The following is a 22,808-nucleotide window of genomic DNA, read 5'->3' as shown; positions in this document are numbered from 1 at the left end:
GATCCTGCAGGAAGGTGAGGTGGCTTCGGACCACGCCATTACCGTTGCGACGGACATCGCTGACACTGGGTTCCGCCAGTTGGGCAACGGCGTTTGCCTTAGGCGGCGTGGATGGCTCAAGGCTACGGACTTCCGTCAAGACGTTCAGACCAGAGTCCTGGACATGCCCTTCGATGGGAACAACCTGTTTGGGAAAACAGTGGACGATTCCCTTCAGGCCATTAAAGCGGACACCGAGACGGCCCGGGCCCTTGGAGTTCTGCAACAACGACGGACGCCCTTTCGGAGCAGCGGAGGCAAGGGCGCCTCCAAAGGTTCCGGCGGCGGTTTATCCACCTACCGTCAAGCGCCCCGCTCGTCGGCTCAGGAGGCCTACAGAGGACGAGGCAAGTCTGGCGGACCCCGCCGTCGTCGCCAAGGAGGTCAAGGCGGCAAAGCCTCGTCGAAGCAGGATTGAACCGGCCGTGGGGTCGGGCCCCCACCGAAGCACCCCGGTGGGAGGCCGGCTGGCGAGCTTCGTCAGCGTGTGGGAGTCCATCTCCACCGACCGTTGGGTGCTGGACGCCTTGGCCCGGGGCCATGCGCTCGAGTTTCAAAGAAGGTGTCCGCGCGTCCCCCCCGTGGCCAGGAAAGAACTTCACGTCCCTCAACTTCTCCTGGAGGTAAAGGCGATGCTCAGGAAGGGCGCCATCGAACTCGTCCCAAAGAGGCTTCGGGGCTCCGGAGTTTACTCGAGATACTTCCTCGTGAAGAAGAAGACGGGGGGATGGCGCCCCATCCTAGACCTGCGACGTCTGAACAAGTTCATCAAGGCGCAAAAGTTCCGGATGGTCACCCTCCAGCACGTCCTGGGTCAGCTGGAGGAAGGAGACTTCCTGTCGTCGTTGGATTTGGAGGATGCCTACTTCCATATTCCCATCCTAAAGGGGCACCGAAAATTCCTCAGGTTTGTGGTCCAAGGGCGTCACTACCAGTTCAAAGCCCTCCCTTTCGGACTACGGTCGGCACCCAGGGTATTCACCAAGTGCCTTGCACCGGTGGCCGCGCAGCTGCGCCGCGAGGGGATCCACGTCTACCCCTACCTGGACGACTGGCTCATCCGAGCCAAGACGAGGGAGCTCGCCGTGGATCACACGGCAAGGACCGTCCAACTTCTCACGGACCTGGGATTCTCCGTGAACTACGCCAAGTCCCACCTGGTACCCGCGCAAAACGCACTGTTTCTGGGAGCGAAGCTCGACACAGTGTCCCTTCTGGCCTCCCCGTCGGACTCCACCCACGCGTAAAGCTTTTTCGGCCTTGTTTTGTGATATATAGAAAAAAGCTGCCAACTATATTGTCTGATCTGACATTTTAAACGTTAACTTTGGCGGGCGACATGGATGAGTGCAAAATAAAATTTGTGAATGCCTTTCAAAAACTGAAAGTTCTCACAATTTACTAATCCTCGTCATAGATCACTGTAATAAAAAAGGCAACTTTAAGTTAGTTGAATAAAGGATAGAAGGATAGCTGTGACAACGCGCGTGTCTTGGAGGCAAGACCACGCTGAGCAAACAGGCTTGAATCCCGGACCCACTAGAAAGAAAAAAAAACGAGCGCGTCGTAAATTAATCTAGCGCCTAGATATGTGCGCTGTAAATAAATACATAAATAAAAGAGCATTTATGAATTGGCTCAAATGGGGACATCATAAGCCTGAGCTCTGCCAGAAGCTGTATTCACTTTATCTCTCTCCATGAATACGTTTATGTTGGGGAGAATTCTCTGTTTAGGTTGAATTTCCTAACCTAGTGAGTCCCCCAGCAGCTTTGCTGGATTTTTTGGGGGTTTATTTTTTTCTCCTGCCAAGAGTGAGACTCTTTTACCCTCACTCTTGGACATGATTTGAGTGTGTTTCTTTGAATCTAGAAGTGTTTAATGGGCTATGGGGTCTTTTACTCCATAGGGCTTCATGTGTTTTTGTGATGTGTGTTACCCAGCACCCACAGTGCAGTGACACAGGGGTGTCATAGTGACCCCCCAGTATAGACTCCATACCCTGGGACTGACTACTGTCTCCCAGGGCATGTAAAGTCACCATTGACTTTACTAGTCAAATTGTGAACAGAACCAGTACAAACCATCATATTGTGGACGTACTGGCTGGGGCAATTCGATTGCCCCAGGGTCTGTTAGTCGAGGGGGCATGTCTCCATCCCCCCTGATCGAGTTTTGGCTGCTGGCAGTGGATACTACTTTTTATATTCAACCGCAAATATTTTCCTATGGGATTTCCCATTGTTTTAGGCTACTATCTTTAATTATTTACGGTAGCCTCGAACATACCGCCGGTTTATTTAATTAATATTAATTCTCCGGTTGGTATTTTTTGCAAAAACTTGATTCTAAAATGGCGTTTGTGTTCTCTTCTGTGACTCCAACCCAAGCCGAGCCCTTTGTTCCACTTTTTGGCGGGCTTCTCCACAGAAGCCCTCCAAAGTGGTGCCACTCTGTCTGGGGTACTTAGGAGGGGTGGAGGGGAATGTAGGCACCCTGGACTGAGTTGCCTAGGCAACTCAAGTCGCACTCCATCCTGATTGGCCCAAGTGGTGAGCCGGCCGGCTCACCACTTAGCATGTTTGAGTGACAGCCAGGCTGAGTGAATGGGAGTTTTCTGCATAAAAGCAGGGCTTTGGGGACTGGAACTTCAGAAGTCGCCACAGGACCTAAGAATCCGACGAGGGAGAAGCTGAGCCGACCTGCCACAACACCACCACCGGTGGAGCCCTGCTGGACCGTCTCACCACTTTTTCCCCAACGACAGAGGAGATCTCCCGCCGGAGAGTCTTCTTCCTTTGACTGGTGGGGATAACCAGTTTCACCGTCTTTTCGCCTTCCCGACGTACCTCGTGGCCGCCTTGCCTGTGCCAAGCACCCCGGCAACCGGGATACCACATTTTACCACGACCGCGAAGAACGGTACCACCTTTAACCTGAAAACTCTGCAGCTGGTTTCTGCCCTGGTAGTGCAACGACCTTCATCTTTCCTCCAAGTCGAGATCTTCTCTTCCCCTGGACGACAACGCAACTTGCACCCACTACCAGGAACAACTGCCACCGCTGGAGGATCCTTCCCACTTAAGGTACCGTGTCCCGCCTGGCTTCCCTTGCTACCGACTGTACGGGGTAGATTTAGCCCCCGGCTTTCGAACCTGGGTTAGCCTGAGACGCCCTGGCTAAACTTTCCTAAGCCTCTCTAAACTCTCTTTGAACCCTCTGCAAGACTTTCTAAGTCTAGCGTAACTGTGTGATCTTGGGCGCATTTGTGCTCTGCTCTCTCTAAGAGGGGGCCCAGCCTTTGGACTTTGGCTCACCAGTGACTTTTTGCTCTTCTGCCTTGCTAATAGTGTTCCTGAATCTTAGAGTGGTGTACCTTTCCATATTCTGTCTTTTTCCCTCCCTTTCTCACAAACTTATTGGAGTGCCATCTAGTTAAGCGCTCACCTCTGTATGAAAATAAGTGGTGTTTTACAGTGACTTATCTGATAAGGAAAAAGGGGTGTATATATTATAATAGTAACTGTGTTTAGAATATTTTACAATAAGAGTGCTGGAGTGTTTTCAACAGTGTGTTTTTAAATAAATAATTATATACTTTGATACCAAAGCTCTAGTCAGTGTTTGCTTGTATTGTTGTATCTGAGTGCCTATTGAGTATACTTTGCATACTGCCTAACTCTTCTTGAGGGAAGTCTGACTGCTCAGCCACAGCTACCAGGTAAATCTGGGTAGTGCGGACTGCTACCAAGTGGGTTTACTGCCAACACCTGTAGTCTTAAATCTTTTGCAGTGGTCCCTAAGGGAACTGCACAGGTCTCTGCCTAACAGTTTACTACTGCAACTTTTCATGATCTGATCTGACCTTATGTTGCGTGGTAGAGTGGGCGCCAAGGGTAACCGAATCTTTAGCAAATTGTACATTAGGCCACTGTCTCATTATATGCGTCTCAGCACAGTGTATTGTAGTGACATCAAGGTTGTGTATGTGGCATGCAAGCCACTTTAAGACCGTCCATGCATCCATGATATAATTGTAAATGGTCAAATGCTTTGCTCTCAGGAGCCAAGCCAACTAATTCATTTTGTGTGGAGCTGGGTGTGTTATGGACTGTTTTGCCGTTTAGTAGCGCTTGAAGGTGGAATCATGGGACTACGGCCATGCTCAGACGGTGCGGGTACCACACTTGTCATCCCTTGTTCACTCTCCCATAATAGTTTCTGTACCCCCAGAAGGGTGGTGTTTGGGATGGGAGAGGCGGGATAAGCACAATACAATATTCCTGAACATGCAGCCCTCAGTGCATTCCCTTTGGCCCTGGTTTTGGCTACCTGGATGCCAAGTGTGGGCATTTTGCCTCTATACCTAGTGCAAAGAAATGTATGCTTGGTTTTGCGCGCGCACACACACTGACTAGTTGTACGAGTATACATGTGTTGAGCTCCCAATTGTGTTCCTGAAGAACATGGCAACTGAGGCTGTTGGACAAGCATTTGTCTATCCCTAGTACATGCTGGGCCTGCGGGGATACATCTTTATGCACCGATGACAAATCTGTTAAGCTCTCTGGGACAGTGCTTCTTAATGTGTCCCTTTCCTGCTTGTTCAAGTCAAACATTTCTGTAGTGTTGTTCATCTTTTCACTGTACCTGTGTCTAAAAGGTGTACAACACTAGGTAACCTGCCATGACCTTCAGGATATTAATGTGGAGACGTGCCACTGGGCCAGCCAAACTCCCGGCGCTTTGAAGGACTGGAGATCGGTTCCCCAACCTGTTTTGGAAACGTTGGTTGCAATGTGTGGAAGCTGGTGGTATTTTACTTTAAATCCACAGCTGTACATGAGCTTTGGATGGTGCAGAATGACAGCCAGCATTGTGGCAAATTGGCAATGATGTAGGAGCTGTAGCCATGCTAGGGGTAGTGGCACAGAATGGATAATGATTGGCCGGCAAGAGTGCCCATAAGTCTGTGTGAGGAGGACGTAAGCTACTGTCCGAGGCACAGGTACGTCTACCTACAAGCTTCATATTAAATCATGAAGGTGCGTTTAGCTGCCTGGGAGCCGAAACGCTGATCTCGTGAATGCGGTTACAGGTCATTTGGTCGAAAAAAAAAAAGGTCGACAGGACAAATGGTCGACGCAATATGGTCGAATTTTTTTGGGGGGGGTTCCCCCCAACCCCCTTTTTTTGCTAAACAAAAACCTGAAAAATATATATAAAAAAAATAAAAAAATTTCGACCATTTGTCTTTCGACCAAATTGCGTCGACCATTTGTCTGTCGACCAAATGACCGGACAGCCGTGAATGCACGGTTAGGTGAAATGGAAAGCTCCTAAAGACGTAGTCTATGGGCCTCATTACGAGGTGGGCAGTAAGTAACGGCCCTTACCGGCATGGAGCAAATACTGTGTCTGTGTTGCTTCAAGGCCGCTATTAGAGGGCCATTACGAGTACGCGGGCACGAGCTTTGCGCCATGCCGGTAACGACCTTACCGCCCTGCCGTTAAAAGGCGAAAAATCACCTTTACTGGCATTGTGCGAAGCGCAGATTGCTCCACCGCCATCTATGCCACCGGCATTAGCAGTGACCGCTAATAAGCAGAACCGGAAGTAGCGTCATCGCACAGGAACGGGAAAGAGCACGGCGGCCATCTTTAAAAACACAATCCATTGCCATCCTCTGTAACCAGGACCCATATCACCACCATACCTGTACAAACTTATACCTGCAGCCTTTCACAATGCCCAAGGCACTTAAAGTGCTGAGCACTTGCACAAGGAGCGCTTCTCACAAGAGGAGCTCAACATGCTGGCTGAGACGCTGGCAGAAAATGCGGATGTTGTGTTCTCCACTAACATGCAGAGACCTGCAGTGCAGCGCAAAAAAGATATGGGCGGAGGTGGCGCAGAAAGTGAGTGCCATTGGCACCACCCCGCCACAGCTAAAGATGTCCGGAAGGGCTGGGACGACCTGCGCTTACGCGTGCGGAACATCATCTCTGCCAACCGTAACCTGGGGATGGCAACAGGTGGTGGTGCGGCCTCCCCCATAAAGATGCAACCCTGGGAGGAGATCTGTGCAAGCACCATTGGGATGGAGGCAATTGAAGGAGTGGGGGATCTGGAGCGTGGAGCCCGGTCATCGGCTGATGCAGGTAGGTGTCCCAAATGAAACACTGTAAAGAACTACACAATGTCCCCCTGAAGTGACAGTGCAATGATGGGAAGCAGGGTCCACAAGACACATTTTTGCAAGACTGCCTACAGGCAGTGCACAGCACCATCTTGTCCCCATGCATGATGCACCCCATATATGTTTCATCCCAGACGCATCCATGCATAACCCACCCTAAAGGCAAGCAACCCGTATGTGTCTACCCCAATGCCAATCACCTCCCATTCCATAGACATGCAGGTACCACAATGCATGCCTATGCATGTAGACCCATCACTAATGGACTTCCTCTCTTGGTCCCCCACAAGAACACATTCGGAGAGTGAAGACCAGGACCCCAGTGAGGACGCTGCAACACCAGCCAAGAGGTCTAGGGCCATGGCGCCAGCAAACCGTCCCTCAACATCCAGGGGAAGAGGGCAACCTGGACTACTGGGCAAGCCCAACACAACGCGGGATCCAACCGCGCAACTCTCCATCACTGACACCACCACAGCACCCCCACCAGCCACATCCACAAAGGAGCCAGTGGCTGAAGGTACAGTTTCTACTGCAAGCAGTACCGTTGGTGAGACAGCTGCCACGGCAGCTGTGTCTGAGGATGAACTATACACACTGACACCCGGAACACCTACTGGTACAGGCTCCCAGCAGTCACCCCAACACTCCCCACCCAACAATCAGGATGCCAGCAGCCATGAGCTGTCCGCAGTGGAGTCCTGGCCAGGGAGCTTCAGCCCCATGGGGGGATCATGCATGAGGGCCCAACCATTCCACATGCACCAACAACATCCACCAGTGTCCGGATAGGCAGGAGGGCATCAGGGCAATACAACAGCACCAGGAGGAGCTGACAGGGCTCCTGACCCAGCACATAACCGAATGTGGCCAGGCAAGGGAGGAAATGAGGGAATGCACAGCATCCCTCAAATCTGCCACTGAGTCCACTGGCAAGGACATTTGTAGTGAAATGGCGGGTGAGAGGCAGGTCCTCACCCAAATGGTGTCAGCATTGGAGGCCCTGCGTCCCACACAGGTGGTTCAACAACCAGAGACGACCTCAAATAACAGCTCCAGACAGACCAGTCCCCTGCATAGGTCTGTCCAGAATGTGCACAAGTCAGACAGGGGTCCACCCGATGCTGCCAGTGGAAAAGGGGTGTAGGTGCAGCCTGGCAATCCGGACACCTGAAGAAGAATGGTGCATGCAAGTGCACACCATGTGTGGGGAAGTTGAGGAGCGAGGGAGAGGGGGCGAGGGGAAGAGGGTGTGTGGGGAAGTTGAGGGGGGGAAGAGGGTGTGTGGGGTGGAGGGCTTCTGCACTAAATATGTTACATTTCTTCAATACACCTGTTGTGAAATCAGAATTCGAATGAGCGGACATTGTTTATTGTGTACATGTGCTTTATTGGTGAACAGTCTACGGTATCCATGTCCCTGACACACCCAGTTCCCTGAGTCCCACCTCCATGTCACACTCCCGATCCATGTGTGCTAGAAACATTGGTTTATCAAAGTCTGACGCATGGCACGTCCCTCCTGTGCATCGCTGCCTCCCTGAAGTGCAGCCCCATCTCCACCCTCCTCATCCTCATCATCAGGTGGTTGCATTTCAGCATCAGGGGGTAGAGGCACATTCCGTCTGATGCACATATTGTGTAGCATGACATGCCATGACGATCTTGCCCACCTTCTCATGCCCGTACAGGAGTGCCCCACCAGAGTTGCTGAGGCAGCGAAACCGTGCCTTCAAAAGGCCAAATGTCTGCTAAATCACCACACGGGTACGTGTATGCGTGCCTGTTCAGGGGGTTCCGGACTGGGGTAAGGAGCCACCTCTTCAAGGGATAGCCTGCATCACCTGCATGTGTGCAAGTATGGTTATGTGTAAGTGATCACATCATATGGAACTTTTATCAATGACACCATAGAATGCATTTTTTTTTCTGTTCGCACCCACATATCCATGCATGAATAGAGCCTCATGACGTTACTGCAATGTGTGTATTCATCAGATCGACCAATGTGCGTCGCATCGTCTAGTGGGTGCAGGGGTGTCCTATTCCTTGTGAGTGCCCATGCACTGTGGTAGTCCACGCCGGTTGTTAACATGATCTGGGTGCCATGTGGTCAATTGTATGCTTTCATCCTGTCACCGTTGAAGACCGACTCATTATGATCTCACTCTGCACAACAGATGTGGACATGCTGCTTTGGTGGGCATCTGTGTTGGTGTTCGGGTGTGTTCATGTATTTTGCCCTCATGTAACTCCTTTGGCTGCAGTAATGGAGAACTGTCCTTCTTGATGATGGTATTTGGTACTGTGCATTATCCATACTAACCGCTTGTCGCTGCATTATTGTGTTGTGGGGGCTATGGTCTGATTATGTGCAGTGTACATGTTGATGGCTATGGAATGGTTGTAACTCTGCATCATTTTCATGGTAGGGCAGCTTACGTCGTGCATTTTGGGGTCAGGCGTCAGGTGAAGTCTGGCCTGCTTTGGGGTATGAGCATGGTCCATCCCCTCAGGTACTCTCAGCCAGGTGAAGTATGCATTCCCCCCCCCCCAATCCCCCCATCTCAGCCAGGTGAAGTATGCATCTCACCCCCCAATCACCTACCCACATCGCGATGCCATGAGCCTGACATGCAACTCACCGAGAAGCCAGGATCTCTGCCCTGCATGTCGCTCCATGTATCGTGGAGTTCCGCAAGATCCTTGAATCATGGGTTGATCCGGGAAATCTGGCATAACAATGTGTGATCTTGTTTGAGTCACATACCATTTGCACGTTGATGGAGTGGTATAATTGACGGTTGCGGTACACTGCCTCCATGGCATGTGGGACCACCAATTCAACATGGGTGCAGTTGATGGCGCCAATGCAATCGGGGATGCCAGCCAGTGAATGGAAACCAACTTTGGTGTTGGAGATCTCCTGGGCTGTCCATGGTAGGAAAATGTGGTCGCCTGTGTGCTTCAGGTGGGCATCGAGCACTTGGTTCTGCGAACATGAGAATAATGGCTTTGATATGCCATGCATGTGCCCCACTGTGTGCTGGTAGGTGCCTGTGGCCAGGAAGTGGAGCACAGACAATACCTTCAGTAGAGGTGGGATGGCGGTGCGTATTTCAATGAGGCTGACTATGTCGTCATGTATCATGTCCACAATGGTGGTGATGGTGTCCCAGTCAAGACGGTACAGGGTGTGGATCTGCTCAGGGTTTAGGTTGAATGGACTGGCTCTGATGCAAGGGATTGGGGGATGCCTGCGTGGTACCACTGGCTGCACTGGTGGGGCATGCTGGGCCTGCCTCACCCTCCTCCTCCTCCTGCGTCTCCCCTGTGCTGCCTGTTGTTGCTGGAGTTCCACTGCAATCATGTCCTCCAGCCCCAGCATTGCTAGTAGTATTGGAATCATTTTGGTGTGTGACTTGGTGTGGGAAGGGGTGGGGTGTGCTCCTTTTGTTCTGGCCCAGTCTATATTGCCTCCACCTGTGCTGATTGTGTGCACCTGTGGCAGTTGGGAACACTGCACATGGCCGTTTACGGGTGGTCCACGATGCCGGTATTTTCTCCATGCCGGTAAGGTACTTTTCAGGCTTCAGTAGGCCGTTATTTGCATGTCCGCCTGACTTGTGATGTCGTCCTGTTTACGCCATGCCGGTATTGCTGGCATGAAGGGTCGTGTGCCCGCGCCTATGCCGCTATTAGAGGTACTGTTATTTACGGTGCCGCTAATAGCGGGTTGGCGGGTCATAATAGCCTGGAGCGGTAAGTGATGCCGGTAATCCTTTACCGGCATTGTTTTTCCCTTACCTCCAACCTCGTAATGACCACCTATGTCTCAAGGGCGGGCAGAGCAGTATTGCATCAACCTCGCATGTTCCTGTAAAGCCATCTTCCCAGGATGCACGCACCATTAGGAAATCGATTATTAATTCCAGACTAAATGTACCCGACAGACTTTTCTGTATGAGGTTCATTGTGTAAAATTGCATAAAAACCCTGCGGTTTCTATGCTCGAAGTCGATCTTTTTGTGAAAGGAATTATGCCAATTTCCCAACCCTTTTCAGCACAGCTGTATGGAAAAGAACTGCCTCCCCATTTCATTTTTTGGAGGAGTGCAGCAGGTTTCTTCAAATGGTACCTGGAACTAACGGATTTCCAAGTGGCATCCCTTAGTCATACTTTGTGTTTGAACAATTTTAGTGCTCGGAAAACCCTGTGTTACCACCACTAGGGCCTCCCAAGCTCACGCTGCTTGTGGCCATTGTGCACCACGCCACTCTAGAAACGATTTCTTGTACAGTCTTGTGTGTAGCACCAAATGAATGAACAATGCCATCATCCCTCGCAGTTTCATAACTTTCCTTGTTGTGTTCTTGTGTAATGGCAAAACCGTGGAATTGTGTCTATGAAAGCTTGCACTGGTTCATTGCCTGCCCTGTGTTGAATTTGGCCACTAATTTATTTTCTTGATGTGGTTAGACTGGACTTTGGGACATTGACTGAGAATCCCTAATCAGTGTCAGTTTTGTGGTTGTGATCCCAGCGTACTACAGCCATTGTGAGACACTGCTCCCTAATAACCAGTTGTCTAGATCGGAGACATGGGTCCTCCGCCTACGCAGGTGCTCTATGACCAAGTAAAGCACCTTGGTGAAGACAAATGGTGTCAGTTTTATGACAAAAGGAAGAATTCTGAACTGCTAATGTTTCTCATGTACCTCGAATAGCAGATATCCTCCTTGCGTTTTGTAACATAGAAATAGCAAATTATGTATGCTTTGCTCGGGCCTATAACTATGGGCCCCGGGCATTACCTGAGTCGGTAATGCCCCCACCGCTCGGGGCATATTGCTTAATTAACACCCAGATTCTTGACCACCCTCGCTCGAGTCAGAAAGTCACCCAACATGGGTGGCCAAAAGAAGAAATCCAACAAGTGCAGCAAAAAGGAGAATGTCCACCAGAACCTCTGTCTAGTCCCCATTGAGCTTAAGCCAATTGCTGTTCATCCACCTATTCACAGCCGCCAAGCACTCACATGGGCATGACACTTCAGCTTGGTTAACATCTAAACAAACCATAATCTTATTGTCGTCATCGGCGTAGGAGTAGCATTGGAGGCCATACGTTCAGATGAGACAAGCAAGAGGCTGTATATAGATGTTAAATAGCATAATGGCATGGCAGACAAGGCAGAGCCTTGAGGGACACCACACAAAAGCACACAAGAAGTAGAGAAGGGAGGGAGAGAAAGAGATTGTACCGTCGGTCAGGAAATATTTGAACCATGACAAGACTGGCCCAGAGAGGCCTCCCAAGGCCAGAGAGGACAACAGGATGTGTGGTCAACAATGTCAAAAGTGGCCAAAAGGTCTAAAAATATCAAGGCTCCCACACCGCCCTCATCAACCAGCCTGGCAGGTCATCAATTACAGAGACAAGGACACATTCTGTGCCACACCCTGGTCAAAAACCTGACTGAAAGGGGTGCAGAAAAAAAAGATTCAAGAAATTATAAGTTACTCAACGTAGGGACTAACGTACTCTAAGTCCTTAGTCCCCTTTCCTCCAAACTGCATGGGCGTCCCTTCCTAGGGACGGGAGACAACCTTTTTCACCAGAAAAAACCTTCTTCCCCCTTAAATTTAAAAGCGCGCAGGGGTGCGGCCCTGGGCGCATGTGCTGCCCTGACTTTGCCCTCAGGCGCCACACCTCAGTCCCCATAGAAACGTCAACAATGGATTAACATTGCCTAATGACACCAGTTTTATTAGGGGGGAGGATGGTGGGACGTATGGAGAAAAGGGGACTAAGGACTAAGAGTATGTTATTCACTACAGTGAGTAATTTATAATTACTCTTACGTCCCGCCCCCTTTCCTCCATACTGCATGGGCGATTACAGCTGAGTGTAGCCCCAGGGTAGAGAGGAGACCTTTCTTAAGCAAAAAGGTTTCTAAGAACCACCTGTCCGAAAGCTGTGTCTGATCTAGGGCCAACGTCCAAACAGTGCTTGCAGAAAGCCAAAGGGGTGGCCCATGTGGCCGCCCTGCTTATGACTTGCCTGGGGACATGCCGCTGGAATGAGATGGCCGTTGCCTTGGCTCTGACCGCGTGGGCGTGCATGTTGGCCGGAAGTGGCTTATGCTGTCCCTCTTAAGCTTGTTTGATGGCCGACACCATCCAACAGGCTATAGAGGCCTTGGAGGCCTGATACCCCGGTCTTGATCTGCCTAAGGTGACAAACAATGCATCCACTTGCGGAAGCCCTTGGTCCTATCCAAGTAGAATTTTGGCGCACGCCTGACATTGAGGTAGTGCAGAACTCTGTGCCTCATCTTTAGGCTCAGCAAAATACGTAGGCAGAACTATTGCTTCGTTCAGATGGAATGCGGAAGACACCTTAGATAGGAATGCTGGGTGTGTCCACAGGACTACTTTATCCTTGTGAAACGTAGTATATGGCTCTGCGAGCCGAGGTAGGCCGATCAGCAAGGCCGTCTTAATGGTGACCAGCCTGATGGCAGCCAAAACTGGGGTGTGGCCTCTTGATGGGCGGGTAGAGTCTTGCGAGTCCTGTCAAAGGCTTCTTGACAATCGGTTTGGAAGAAGAGAACACCTCTTCTTCTGAGTTTCTGTAGGCCCCAATGGCTGCCAAATAAGTGCAGCAAGTGTCTTCCTGCACGCCAGAGTGGGCGAGGTGTGCCGAGAAGGAGAGCATGTCGTCCAATGTATCTGCAAAGGGGTTGATAGCCTTAGAGTCTTCCCAGTAACAAAACCTGGTCCACTTGCTCTTATACCGGGTCCTGGTAGCTTTGCTCCTAGCGCCCTGTATGATCTCTAGATTAGCCTGGGAAAGGCTGAGGTGCCCTAGCGTGACCTGCTCAGGAACCACGCTGTGAGGGCTTTTCTCTGTGACGCGGGGTGGATGACCCTCACCCCCGCTCACCAAAAGAAGTGCTGGGCCCGTCGGAAGGAGGATGGGTGGTCTCTCAGAGAGGCTGAGCAGCTCCAAGAACCATGGCCGGGCTGGCCACCATGGAGCTATTAGAATGACGTGGAGGAAGCGAGTCTCCTTGATCTTGCATATCACCCAGTGTATCAGCAGTGTGGGTGGGAAGGCGTATGCTGTCATGCCGTTCCACTGAATCTGAAATGCGTCACCAGGGAGCTCGGGCCCTGTCCCTGCCAGGAGGCGAACTGTTGGCACTTTCAGTTGTCACAGGAGGCAAAGTGGTCCACCTTCGTTCAGTTGCCATTTGTAACTGCCCGCTCCCAGTCTGCTGAGCCTGTCCGCCTCCACATTGTATTCCCCCGGAAGGTGGACGGCCGTGAGATAGATAGATGTTCTCCAGGGCCCATTTCCACATGGTGACTGCCAGTCTGCACAGTGGAGGGGACCTGGTACCTCCCTGCTTGTTGACATAGAACATGCGGTCGAGTTGTCTGTCTGAATGAATGAGGATGACCTTGCCCTCGATAACCGGAAGGATGGCTCTGAGCGCTAGCCAGATGGCCTTCAGTTCCAGCCAATTGATGTGGTACTCCCACTGCGTCCATGGCACCTGGACCCGGCAGTTGTCCAGGGTGGCCCTCCGTCCCCCAAGAGAGGAGTCCATAGTGATGGTGACCTGTGGGGTAGGTTGCCGGAGGGGCTTGCCCGTCCGCAGGTCGCAGTCCATGGACCACCATGTGAGGTCCGGGTGAAGAGAAGGAGGAACGTTGATCATCTCGGCTAAGAGCCCCGCTCCTGTTTCCATGATGCTGAGAAGTGCAGCTGTATCCTCCTCATCCTGGCTGTCTCGTGTGGGGGACAACCAATAGGACCGTTGCCATGAGACCCAGTAGGTGTTGGTACCACCAGGCCGATGTCACTTCTCTGCTGAGGAAGTGCGCTGTGGCCTTCTTGATGGCCGTGATAGTGTCCTCCGAAGGAAAAACTCTCGGAGCACATGTCCCAAATGAGCCCCAAGAAGGTCAGACTCCGCGTAGGCTGCAGCTGCGACTTCTTGAGATTGAGCGAAAAGCCCAGATCGTGCAGTGTATTCATAAGAGAGTGGGAAATACAGTGCACCACCTCCGGAGATGAAGCCCCGTCGAGGTACAGGTAGATGTGGTGGCCCTGAGCCCTGAGGAGGGCCGCCAATGTATTCATCAGCCTGGTAAAGAGCCTGGAGGCCGAGGTGGGGCCCACAGATTGGCCAGATAAGCTCTTTACCTTTGCCAAAATGCAAGTAGACATCTCTATATAAGAAATCTACGTTCTACCACTCCCAGCCAGGTTACCATGCTAATTAGCAAGATTGTCATCTCAGAAGTCAGACTGTGCCTTGGGCCTTAATACATGGTGCCCACTCCCCATGGGCATCATTTCAAACGTTGATCACAAAAAACACCAGTCGTAACATTCCTCTTTTATACAGGTAATATATGTTTGTAATGTGTTTCACTGAATTCTCTAGACCTGTGCATTGCATTGAATTCAAATAATTTTCATGAAGCAGATACATCTAAAACAAGTCTGATAGACCACATTCGTGGGAGGTTTGGGTAAGGCGCAACAATTGTATCTACTCCATGTACATTTGATTATTTTTCCTTTAATTTCTTACAAAGTTAGACCACATTACAGTGTACTTATTTCGACACCATTGTGGATCCAACATAAAAACAGCAGTGTGACTTTGCTCATCACAGGTATTGCCTTGCACCTATATTTTAGGTCATATCATATTGCATGAACTTTTTTGCCTGTTGCTTTATACTTCAAATCTACAGTGTTTGAGATTTGAATGGTCTGTATTCTTTAATGTCCTCTGATCATAATATGTAATTTCAGCGGTGCTCTCTAGCTAAAGGTCTTAATCCATATTACGCACAACACTTTTGGCACGTCATTACATCTGTACTTTACCCATTCATAAATAGCACCAACTTCTGTCCACATCTTTCTCTCCATCTAGCAATCATCTAGCAAACTCTTCATATTTGCCCACCACAACTAAGGGTTTTCCTGACTCATTATCAACCCAAAACTGGCAAATGACTCAGCTAAAACAGCACTAGCAAACCTCAGTCAGGATCAACCCATCTTCGCCGAGCACCACCAACAGACATATAAACATACACCACAGCCAAACCTCACAAAACTCTAGCACAACATTCCAGTCAAGTTAGAACTGCAGCATACTCATTTCTTGTGAAATCTTGGAGATTGAATTATTTTATCTTGTGATACGTCACCATGAACTAGAACCGGTTGTAACCAAATGCTTATAATGCCACAAGTTGTACATTCTGTATGCTAAGGCAGTGTGTAGTTGCAGACAATTTTAACAAGGTATTGGCTTGTCAACTAAATCCATATGTCCCACTAAAATGCAGAATCATTTAACCATTCATGGGGATACAAAGCAATTAGACACACATTACCCCATCATCCCTGGTCATGGTAGCAGATGCCTGATCGCACCATAATCTTTACAATAGGTTCAATGTTTTTACACAGGAATTCTGCTGAAGTATTTTCTTCCCAGGATTTTAGCCAAACAAACTCAATCTTTTATTACTATGTTTTTTAATTGGGGGGCTATGCTAGTCCTCCTACCCAAAGAAACTGGCCCCCCTTTTAACCCCACCCCCTTTGTCTATGAGTTTTGTTGGTGGAATCCCAGCGAAGTAAAATACTTAGGCAGAATTCCTGTCAGCAAAACGACAGAATACAGTTATAATAATGATTTTGTCTCTGCGTTCAATGTCAGGTTATGGTCTAGAGGAGTAGCAGGGCCATGCAGTACTCACTGCACCCACAGATAACCAATAGCAATAGCAGTTTTGTGGTTTACAAAAACAAATTACCACAGTCATTCCAAATTATACTGCCTTACACAATACTTCCAGACTCAAGAATGACATATCCCCAGAAGAACTTCACAATTTTGAACCCATTTTCTGACAGTTAGAAAATGAATGACTTATGTCCTTGTTTCAGAAGCATATTTCAGAGATTTTGAAAATTCCGATGCAAGGCAGCTTATAATTCTGCAGCATACCTGAATAAGTTTGGGTAACGGATCTGCTCCGTTCTTCGTGCTATTAGATGCTGTTACGTACTTCTTTTCCAGAAAAAAGGTGACAAGCCATTTAATAAATGACACTCGAGCTGCCATGTATGGGATTCTTGTGCTGTAAGTGCTTTCATTGTTACGAGTAGCAGTGGTATATGATGGCTTTGGTCTCAAGTCAGGAATATCTATAAGAAGCAGACACACATTGCTCATCCATTTTAATAATCTGTTGCAAAATATTTACAAGCTCATTGCAATATTTAGGGTCCCTTAAAACGTACCATAATATACGCACTAATGGAAACATTGCGTAGCCTCATTTTAACTTTTTCTTTAGTTTAATTATTACATTTTTTGACATAACCAGTAATATTGAGCATATTAATTGACAACCAATCATACATTGAGTTAATACTCAGATCTAGGTTAAACATATCCATTATAGTGAACAAGAAACATCTGTAGATACCTAAATTTGAGCAATATAACTACATCACGGGAGAAAAATCAAGTTACGGTTGTCAAATTTACACCAGCTTGGATGAGATGAGCACATGAATAGGGGATATAAAGATAAATATCATTTAATATAAAATACAAACACCTCAGATAAGGGGAGGTACACAGATGGGGGGGGGGCGTGGAGTGGGATAAATTCATGAAGGTGGATACAGAGCAATAGACCAACATAAAAGTTATCTGGACATAATTAATATAATCTTAATCACGTTATCAAAATCGCTTCCATTTGCAAATCTATTACAAAATGATAAATAATTAGTAAACAAATGCCATTTCATTGTATATTTTGCTAAGAGACCAGTTGTGTTAGCCGCACATTTTTCTAGTCTATGGACGCTACAGATGTTATTCCACCAACCATTATTCGTAACTTTACTAAATTGTTTCAAGTTAATGGTTATTAACTTGATAACTAATATAATAAACAGATCATAAATGAGTTGTTACTATCATGTACATTTAGAGCAAGGCTATTTAGTAAAATGTTGGATGGTGATAGAGAGTTAACACTTCGAAAATACGGTCAAGATATTTTCAAACTGGTAATCAAAACATGTTAATGTATACACATTCAAAAAGCAGATGCACAAATTAGCAAATTTGTACATGACTAACGTTTCCCATCCTCTGTTGCACTTGACTTAGATAGCATTACAGTGGTGCTATAAGCTCTATGCATGTCAGTATCAAACTGTGTAACAGAGTCCATTTCCCACTGATCCTCCAAGAACCATTTGCAATTCGGAATAGACGTAACATGACACAATCAATACTCATCTGGGATAAGCATATTTTCTGCAAAGGAATTCATGTTATCAATACAAGAACTTAACATGGCGTAATACGGAGAGTAGTCCGATGTTGACATAGGGAATTTGAGCTTGAACTCATTAAAAGTGAGGATCTCAGTGCCGGAAAAAGGTGACTAATACATTTAACACCCTTATGCAACAAAGATGTCCAGAAAATAGACCTACCATTGAATAGGATATTTCTATTGTACCATAAGTATGGGGAAATAAATCAGATAATTTAACATGCAACATGAATAGGAACTCTCTAGTATTAGATATGGTTAAATGAATAGATTTTGAATATTCATATAGGATTTTTGATTGAAAATATAACTCCTATTGGTCAGAGAGAAGAGGTACACACGCTCTTTCAGCGGACAGCCATATAAGGGGGTCAAATAGGACCATCAGCTATAAACCAATTTTGAGCTTCCTTCAAGAGGAATGCCCAATGGCAGCTCAGATAATTTTGAAATCTACCACCACCCTTTATCATAATCATGCTACAAAAGTGTCTTGGAGCAATTTGCTTCTGCTTATTTTTCCCCCATAGGAAATCAAATACAATAGTATTGATTGATCTAAAAAATCAGTAATGAAACATGCAGCATTTGTAGATAAATCAATATATTAGGTGAGAGCATCACTGTAAATCGATTCTAACCATCCCCATGAGGTGAAACATAATGGGGACCATGTACCAACGGAGACCAAGTCTAATGAGTAGGGTATTGGTGTTAAGTTGAACTGTTCTGTTAAGTGAGGGCGAGATACTGACTCCTAAAGACTTAACAGAATTCTGGCACAATTTCAGCCCATGCATGTCTAATTCATGTTTACATAGAGTGTGTAGAGGCAAGATTTCCGACTTGTCTTTATTTAATTTATAAGCTGACAGAGAAAAATGCCTTCAGGATGTCTAGTAGTTTAGGGAGGGGCCCCATCTGTGTTTTTCATAAAAATGAGTATATCGTCTGCACAAGTTTATTGTCAAGTTTTCCACAGTGAATACCAGGGATCCCACCTTCACATCTAATGAGTTTCAACAGCAGTTACATTGATATAATATATAGAATAGGGGATAGAGGGCAACCTTGTTTCGTTCCACATGTTAGTTGGAACATGTGTGCGATTTGACCATTCATGAAGATAGAAGTTCTAGGTCCTGAGTAGAATAGTTTAACTAATGAGATCTACTAATTTCCACACTGGTGCCAGTGTAAGGAACAAGTTACTTACCTGTAACTATTGTTCTCCAGCATGGGTCTGGCATCGATTCACGTTTTCATGAATATTCCGTCAGGCTGGGAATCCTCAGTAAAAGAAAAAAAGTCTCACTTTCACTTACAAACTATTTCTCATCTAAACCAATCACTGTACTCTGGGTCATACCACCCCCAGCCAATGACCGCCCTCTACCTAAGCCCCTCCTCTGGCAGCCATCTTCAGGTTTGGTAGTACGTAAAGTGGCATTATGACCAAGAAGAGCCGCAGAGGGGCAGGCGGGAGGGTAAGCATGTGAATCCATTCTAGACCCATGCTGGAGAACAATAGTTATAGGTAAGTAACTTGTTCCTTCTCCAGCATGGGGTCTGGCATGGATTCACATGCTCATGAATAAAGCATACATAGCAGTAAAACATTACACAACCAAGGGAGGTGGCAAGGCTCCACAGAAGCAATTACTCTTACCTCCGAAACAGGCTTACCTTCAAGCCAACAGGTTGCTTAGCACTGCTTGGCCGACCCTGGACTCCTGCCTGCAATCCCTGTCGACGCAGTACTTGTGAAGGTGTGCGTAGACCTCCACATAGCAGCCCTACAGATGTCCAGCAGGGGCACACCAGACAGGAACGCTGTCGTGACAGATCGCTCTGATGGAATGGGCTCTCTGACCGCCAGGCAGCGGTCAATTCGCCAAACGATGACAGTGCGTGATGCAGCCAGAGAGCCACCTGGAGATGGAAGCCTTGGACAAGGCCTTCGCACGGTTCACAGGACCAGAGCTGATTAACAGTTGAGATGTCCTGCGAAAACTCTTTGTGCGTGCCACGTAGAACTAGAGAGCACGAGCCAAATCCAGCAAGTGCAAAGTCCTTCCAGACGGCGACAAAGATTTCGGAAAGAACACAGGCACACCAAAGGCTTGTTGAGGTGGAATTCCAATGGAACCTTTGGCATAAAAGAGGGGTGCATCCGCAGCACCACCCTCGATTTGTGAAAAGTTTGATATGGCTGTTTGCAGAAAAGGGCCTGGATCTCACCTACCCTGCTGGCAGAGGTGATGGCCACGAGGAAAGCCATTTTCCATGAGAGGAACGAGAGGGGCCTGATGCATAGGCTTGAATACTTGAAGCGTGCCCCCATGAGCCTCGTCAGCACCATGTTGAGTTGCCACGCCGGGAATAAGCCTTCACCGACAGGAACAATCGAAATAGTCCTTGAGGAACTCCTTGATGAGACAGTGGGACCCAAGAGAAGATCGTCCTGGAGACCTGGTGTAATGGGAAATAGCAGCTAGATGCACCTTGATAGAGGCCTGCGCCGCCCCGCTCTAGCCAAGAACAAGTAAGGAAGTTGTTCTGCGGCCAGCACCACGTAGAGAAACGCTTCCACTTGTGCTTGTAGCGCTTAAGAGTCGATGACACTCTCACCATGGCAAGGACCTCCCTGCAGTCCGCCGGCAACTCATACCCTCCGAATTCTAGGCCTGCAGGAGCCAAGCTCTTAGGTTCAACAATCCTGGGTCGCAATACAGGATTGCGCCTCCTTCTCTGGTGAGCAGATCTGCGACCACTGTCAGCTTGACCGGAGATGACGTTGACAGGCTGAGAAGGTCTGGGTACCAAATCTGCCTCGGCCATGCCGGGACGACGAGGATCAGCCTGCATCGGCACCGTTTGAGTTGACCAATGAATTGCAGCAGGAGAGGCAACGGAGGGAACGTGTATAGGAGCAGAACTTCGCACTGGAAGGAGAATGTGTCCCCCATGCTCCAAAGCGGGTGGAACCTTCTGGCGAAATTCTGGCATTTGGAGATCGTCGCCGTTGCAAACTTATCCCTCTGGGTCTGCCCCACTTGGGGAAGATGCGGTCCTCCTGATCCTGTCGAAGTTCCCACTCGTGGCTCCCAGCTGAGGGAGTCCGCAATGGTGTTCTTGACTCCCGCCAGGTGAAAGGGGATGAGGAACATCTCTTGGGCGACGGCCCAGTGCCCCAAGTCCTGCACCTCTCTGGAGAGCACTCGGGATCAAGGCCCCCCTCCTGCTTCCTGATGTAGAACATAGTGGTGGTGTTGTCCGTGAAGATCCTCACCACTTCGCCCTTGAGGGACGGAAGGAATGACCCGAGGGCCCATAACACTGCCCGCAGCTCCAGGATATTGATGTGGAGATCCATCTCCTCAGGCAGCCACAGGCCTCTGGCATGGAGACGTCCATGTGGGGTCCCCAGCCCGCCAGTGAAGCATCCGTGGTGACCGTCTCCTGGTACGGAGGGCTCTGAAATCCTGTGGCCCTGGAGATGTTTGAGCATACGTCCCACCACCGTATCGCTCGACGGAACTCCTTGTCGAGAGCAATCTGGTCTGTGACACTTCTGGACACTTGGATCCAGTGAGCGTCCAGGAACTCCTGAAGGGGTTGCATCCTCAACCTGCAGAACCGGATTAGGTAGATGCACAACATGTCGAGAAGCCAACAGTGCCAACAGCCGCTGCACCTTGCCCAGCAGGGCTGCTATCTACTCTTCCGAGGGAGCCGCCAGGCAGGAAACCGTGTTGAGCCTGGCCCCCAGGAACAGCGCGTTCTGCGATGGTATCAAGCAGGACTTTGGATAGTTGACGGAGAACCCCAGATCCGTCAGCAGCTAGACGCTCACCTCGGTGTGGTCTACGGCCGCCTCCCTTGACTTTGCCCGGATGAGCCAGTCGTCGAGGTACAGGTACACGTGTATTCCTTGCAGGCGTGGAGGGGCCGCCACTGGTGCCAGGCACTTCGTAAACACCCTGGGCGCCGACTTCAGTCAGAAGGGGAAGGCCTAGGCCTTGAATTGGTAGTGTCTTCTCTGTACCACGAAGTGCAGGAACCTCCGATACTTCTCAGGAATTGCGGCGTGCAATTATGCGTCCTCCAGATCCAGCGACGTCAAGAAGTCTCCTTCCTCCAGTTGCTGCAACATGACCAGTCTAAATTTTTGGGACTTGAGGTATTTGTTGAGATGCTGCAGGTCTAGGATGGCCCTCCAGCCCCCGGTCTTCTTCCTTACCAAGAAGTATCTAGAGTAGACTCCGGAGCACCCGAGACGCTTTGGAACCAGCTCTATTGCCCCTTTTTTTATCATGGCCCATACTTCCTGCAGGAGCCGAGGGATGTGCTGCTCCTGTCTGGCCACCGGAGGTATCCGCAGACACTTGAGCGTGTCCGTGGGTGAGAGCGTCCAGCACCCATCGGTCAGTGTAGATCATCTTCCACTCGCTGACGAAGCCTGCAACCTGGCCTACCACCGGGGTGCATGGATGGGGGCCCCGACGTCCTGGCTGGTTCAGTCTTGCTTCAGGGACTACGCGCCGCCTTGGGGGCGACGTTGGCCAACTCCACTGAAAGCCTTGCAACAGCCTCTGTAGGCCTTCTGGGTCGTGGACCGGAGACTGGAAAGTAAGAGCGGTGTTTCCAGCCACCGTTCCCCATCTGCCAGAACCCTATGTCTGCAATGTCCAGGGCCACTAAGATGGCATGGTCCAATGTCATCGTCCCTTCCTGGAGGATGGAGATCGCCTCGACCCGTTTTTCGTCGGGCAGGAGCTCCAGAATCAGGGCCCTCTTATACCACAGTTCCCTGTTGTACCTGGCCAGGATTGCTAGTGCTTTGGCCACCTTGATTGTTGATGCCGCAGAGTACATCACCTTTCTTCCCATGGCATCTCACTTCTTCCCCTTGCTATCTGGGGGGACGGAGGATGAAGATGAGGGGTTAGATGACTTCTTCCTCGCTGCCGCTGAAACCACCGATTCCAGGGAAGACTGCGATCGTAGGCACCTGGGTGCGGACACCGGCACCCACTACTTTTTCTCCAGCCTATCCCTTTTGGCCGGATTCTTCATCAAAGCTAGGCCCTCCTCCTAAACATCGTCCAGGAGAGGTACCGCCATGATCGTCTTCCTCTTGGCCTTACGCCGTTGGTAGAG

The 22,808-nt window shown here is 49.2% G+C and overlaps 1 protein-coding gene across 4 annotated transcripts in view; it reads right to left on the bottom strand.

Annotated features, from left to right (window-relative positions):
- RALGAPA2 (Ral GTPase activating protein catalytic subunit alpha 2) overlaps positions 1-22,808 on the bottom strand; it is a 3,672,963-nt gene that overhangs the window by 2,960,750 nt on the left and 689,405 nt on the right. For all 4 annotated transcript variants that reach the window (XM_069608069.1, XM_069608071.1, XM_069608070.1 and 1 more), the window contains exon 9: positions 16,292-16,491. In XM_069608069.1, coding sequence (XP_069464170.1) covers positions 16,292-16,491 — 200 coding nt within the window. The remainder of the gene's footprint in view (positions 1-16,291; positions 16,492-22,808) is intronic.

This window comes from Ambystoma mexicanum, chromosome 4q, assembly GCF_040938575.1.
Source record: "Ambystoma mexicanum isolate Mex_15411 chromosome 4q, UKY_AmexF1_1, whole genome shotgun sequence".
Lineage (NCBI taxonomy): Eukaryota > Metazoa > Chordata > Amphibia > Caudata > Ambystomatidae > Ambystoma > Ambystoma mexicanum.
Note: the sequence above shows the minus strand (reverse complement) of the source record. Positions and strands in the feature narration are given on the sequence as shown.